This window comes from Hibiscus syriacus, unplaced genomic scaffold, assembly GCF_006381635.1.
Source record: "Hibiscus syriacus cultivar Baekdansim isolate YM2019G1 unplaced genomic scaffold, ASM638163v2 tig00110056_pilon, whole genome shotgun sequence".
Taxonomy (NCBI): domain Eukaryota; kingdom Viridiplantae; phylum Streptophyta; class Magnoliopsida; order Malvales; family Malvaceae; genus Hibiscus; species Hibiscus syriacus.
Genome location: NW_024062580.1, coordinates 384,691 through 389,337, shown reverse-complemented (window position 1 = coordinate 389,337; position 4,647 = coordinate 384,691). Strand labels below are relative to the sequence as shown.

The window sequence follows — 4,647 nt, the reverse complement described above, 5'->3', positions numbered from 1 at the left end:
TTTGATATTTCGATATAACAAATTAAGTTAAATGAATTTTAAGATTTTCCAAAATGATTTTCTAAGTATATTCGATATAATTATTCGAATATCAAAACATTACTCAAAATATTTCAAAATCATTTTTAATCCTTACTTAAGTGTAAAATTAAGTTTTAATCTTAAAACAATTTCAAAATAATCTTTCAAAGTATTTCGAACCATTTCAAAGCCAAAAATTCCAGATTGCTCAGAGGGAACCGATTCCCCCCCAAGGGGGTACCGATTCCCCCTGAATGGTTTGGCTCCGAGATTTCCAGAATGCTCGGAGGGAACCGATTCCCCCATAGGGGGTACCGATTCCCCCCTGTTCAACGGTCAAAATATTTGAATTTTACACTTAGGGAACCGATTCCCCATAGGGGGTACCGATTCCCCCTACGCTCCAAACTGTTTTATTAATTGTTTTCATACTAAAATGGCTATATGATCTTCACTAATCATCCCCAACGTTCAGAAGAGATTCAAGGTGTATTTAAACAAGTTCTGAAGCCCTTGATCAACAAGAAATCATAGAGAAACAAGAGAGAAAGCATCAAACATCAAGTTTGTGCAAATCAAGCCAATTTTCCTTTCAATATTCATTTTGCTTTCAAGAACACCATTTGTGCTCATTTGTAATTATCTTTGAGTGTTCTTTTCTTGTTCTAGAATTGTTCAAACATCTTACCTTGTGAGGTTTTCTTGTAAGTTTGCAAATTTGTTATCTTCTCTTTGGGAAAAAGAGTGTTCTCAAGAGTTGGGGTATACTCTTGAGGGATTTTGTAAGGTTATCTCTTTGGCCTCAAAAGAAAGAACAAATTAGTGAATTTTTTGGAAAATCCTTAGTGTGGATAGCTAAGGTAGTGGACGTAGACTTTGTTTGAGAAAGTCGAACCACTGTAAATCGCTGTGCAATTAATTTCAACTTTTCTGCAAAAGCTTCTACGAAATTTTTAATTGCCAATTCACCCCCCTCTTGGCCGATTCCGTCGATTGATTAACTCAACATTACTGCTATATATGGTAGTAATGATGGTGTTTTGAGAAGACAACTTTGGCAGCAACTTCAAGAAGTAAGCAGTCAGCATGGCAACCTTCCTTGGATTTTGGGAGGAGATTTTAATGTTATACTCAACTCGAATGAGAGCTCAAATTCTTCCATGTTGGGTCCTTTTCTTGCATCTGACATGAAGGAATTCCAAGATGCCTTGCTTGACTTGGAATTTCTTGATCATCTTTTTTATGGCCTTACTTTCACCTGGAGTAACAAACAACAAGAATCATATCTAGCAAAAAACCTTGATAGGGTTTTAGTTAATCCTCTTTGGTTTACTGCTTTTCCTAAGTCCCATGTGGAATTTCTTGCTCCTGGAATTTCTAACCACTGTTTAGCAATTGCTTGGCTTTCTAAAGAGGTTCATACTGATCATCCTAAGCCATTCAAGTTTTTGTACTTCTGGGCCAATCACTCCGAATTCCTAAACATTGTTAGTCAATCCTGGCAATCTTCTTCCCAAGGAAATCCTATGCAACAGTTGTTCTTCAAGCTTAAACGCCTTAAAAACAGTTTGAAAGCCCTTAATCAGAATCAGTATAGCAACATTTCTGCTCGTGTCAACCAAAAGAAAATGGAACTTCAGGAACAACAGATTAGATCTTTAAATTTTGCAGATTCTTTCCATAAAGAATTACAACTGCAAAATGAGCTTCACCTCCTTGAAGAAGCCGAGAACATGTTTTTAAGACAGAAAGCGAAGGTTCAATGGATTAATCATGGTGATAAATGTACTAAATTTTTTCACTCTGTGGTTGCTACTAGATCCAAGAGAGATACTATTCATGTACTTATTGATGACCAAGGGAGAAGATTATAATCTTATGAGGATATGGCTGCAATAGTGGTACGGTTCTACACAATCCTGATTGGGACTAATTCTGAGGTTAAAGCCTCTGACCCTAACACTTTAAAAGCACTGCTCCATTAATATTTGCCTTTGGAAAGCTCTAATGATCTTGTTAAGAATGTCACTAGAGATGAGATTAAAGATGCAATCTTTTCCCAAGGCAACGACAAAGCTCTAGGACGGATGGGTGCACTCTGTATTTTTTCAAGAAAGCATGGCCTATTATTGGAGATGATGTGGTGGCAGTAATTTCTCACTTCTTTAGAAATCCTTATAGGCAGCCTATTGCTTTTAATGCCACTTGCATTACTTTGGTGCCTAAAATTCCAAATCCAAGCAAGGTGACAGATTTTCGGCCTATTTCTTGTTGTTCGGTGGTCTATAAAACTGTTTCTAAAATCTTGGTCAAGCTATTGACTCCTCTACTTCCTGAAATTATTTCTTTTAATCAATCGGCTTTTGTTAAGGGGAGGAACTTAGTTGACAACATTCTCCTTGTACAGGAGCTTGTCAAAGGCTATGGAAGGAAGACTTTATCCCCAGGATGTTCTCTCAAAATTGATCTAAATAAAGCTTTCGATTCTTTGTATTGGGATTTTATTTCTGATACTCTCATTGCTATTGCTCTTCCTACCACTTACATTAAGTGGGTTGAAGCTTGTTTCACTACTGCTCATTACTCTATATCTTTTAATGGAAGTCTTATTGGGTTCTTCAAAGGTGCTCGAGGATTAAGGTAAGGTGACCCTATCTCACCTCTTCTTTTTGTACTTTCGATGAATATCCTATCTTGTATTCTCAACAAGGCTGCTACTAGAGGTATTTTTGGCTTTGCCAAGATGTAAAAAAATTGGGTTAACTCATCTATCGAGGGAATATTGATTATGTTGTGGGGGTTATTAGTGTTCTTGATCATTTCTATGAAATCTCAGGCCTCAAACTTAATGCTAAAAAATTTGATTTCTTCACTTCTCGAATTTCCCCTAGGAATATTGAAGAAATCAAGCAGATTACAGGTTTTAATCATGGTTTTTTACCTGTTAGATACTTGGGTATTCCACTTGTCTCTAGGAAACTTTCGGAGAAAGATTGTGTAGCACTAATTGAAAATATTAGAGTCTGTCTACACAAATGGTCTAGAAGACACTTGAGCTATGCTGGAAGACTTGAGCTTATTAAAACTGTTATGCAAAGTATTACTAATTTCTGGTGTAGGCAACTAATCCTCCACAATCTGTTCTTAACCGAATTGAGCAATTATGTTCAAGGTTTTTCTGGAAAGGTTCTGACATTGCTGCTACAGGTGCAAGAATTAGATGGGATAAGCTTTGCCTCCCTAAATCCGAAGGGGGTCTTGGTCTAAAAGACATAAAATCTTGGAATAAATCTTGTATACTGCACTTGATTAAGAAAATCCTTGCGGGGGATGGTTCTTTATGGATTGCTTGGATTAAAACTTATGTTATCAAGAATTCTGATTTTTGGACCATGGAGGCTAGGATCAATACAAGCTGGAGCTTCAGAAAACTGCTAAGTATGAGGAATTAAGCAGCCACCGTTTTTCGCTTCTGGACCACATTCAATCAAAGACATATGGCATCACATTCGTAAGAAAGAGGATAAGGTCAATTGGCATAAGCTATTCTGGTTTCCACTTCATGTTCCTAAGTATAGTATTATTACTTGGATGGCTTTCCTTAACATATTACCTACCAAAGATAGGTTGATTCGAATGGGGTTCACCATTGATGGTATTTATGTGCTTTGTAATGAGGAGATGAAAACTAGAGATCACTTGTTTCTCCATTGTTCTTTGGCAAATTCGGTATGGAGCTCTGTTTTGAATTTCAATGGCATTTGCAGAGGATCTTGTTCGTGGAGTACTCATATTTCGTGGGCTTGTGCTTCCTGGAAAGGAAAATCTTTGCTAACTACTATTATGAAGCTTGCTTGGACTACTTTTACTTACACTATTTGGGAGGAGAGGAACAAAAGAATTTACCAACGACGCTCAAGAAATGTTAATGCCTTACTCCGAGTTATTAAAGATTCTGTTGCTATCCAACTTAGGGGTAGAGAAATTAATAGAAATGATTATGTCAATAGTAATCTTTGTATTCAATGGGATATTGAACATTGATGTTCTGTTCTGATGTAAATAGTTGTATGTATTGATTAATTTGTAAGAACAAACTATATTTTTGAAGCAGGTTACTGCTCTTTTGGATATAAAAATTGATTTATCCAAAAAAAAAGACTAAGGAAACTTTTCGACATTCATAATAATGTCCTTCAAGGTTTTATTTCACTAGCCTCTACTTAGTCAAATTTTTGTTTGACCCAATTCCACATTTTTTTTAAATATGTTTAAGATTTTTTTCTTTTCTCATTGTGATATTCAAAATATCAATTGAATTTAAATTCCTCATGAAAAACAAATGAAATGAAATCACATACAAACTATATCTTCCCTTATCTTCTTTCTTTTGGCCTTTGAATATTTAATACTTTTAAAGTTTACATTATTATAAAGAAGCATGCAATACCAAGAAAGTTACACGTTAATAAATATTGTATTTAGATTTGATGTATAATATCTAACTCCGAACGTGATCTTATGAATAAAATATTTATTAATAATATGATATTTGTTTATATAGAGAGAGGTTCAAATCTCATTAACAATAGAAAATTAAAAAGTAAAATAAATTTAGTCTATGAA

At 35.1% G+C, this 4,647-nt stretch overlaps 1 protein-coding gene across 1 annotated transcript; it reads left to right on the top strand.

The window, feature by feature from the left end:
* The first annotated feature begins 1,208 nt into the window (after positions 1 to 1,208).
* On the top strand, positions 1,209 to 3,473 carry LOC120214237. The gene is made up of 4 exons (XM_039212187.1): positions 1,209 to 1,862; positions 2,135 to 2,661; positions 2,970 to 3,042; positions 3,141 to 3,473. Exons 1-4 carry the CDS (start codon positions 1,209 to 1,211, stop codon positions 3,471 to 3,473), a joined length of 1,587 nt encoding a protein of 528 aa, XP_039068118.1.
* The last annotated feature ends 1,174 nt before the right edge of the window (positions 3,474 to 4,647 follow it).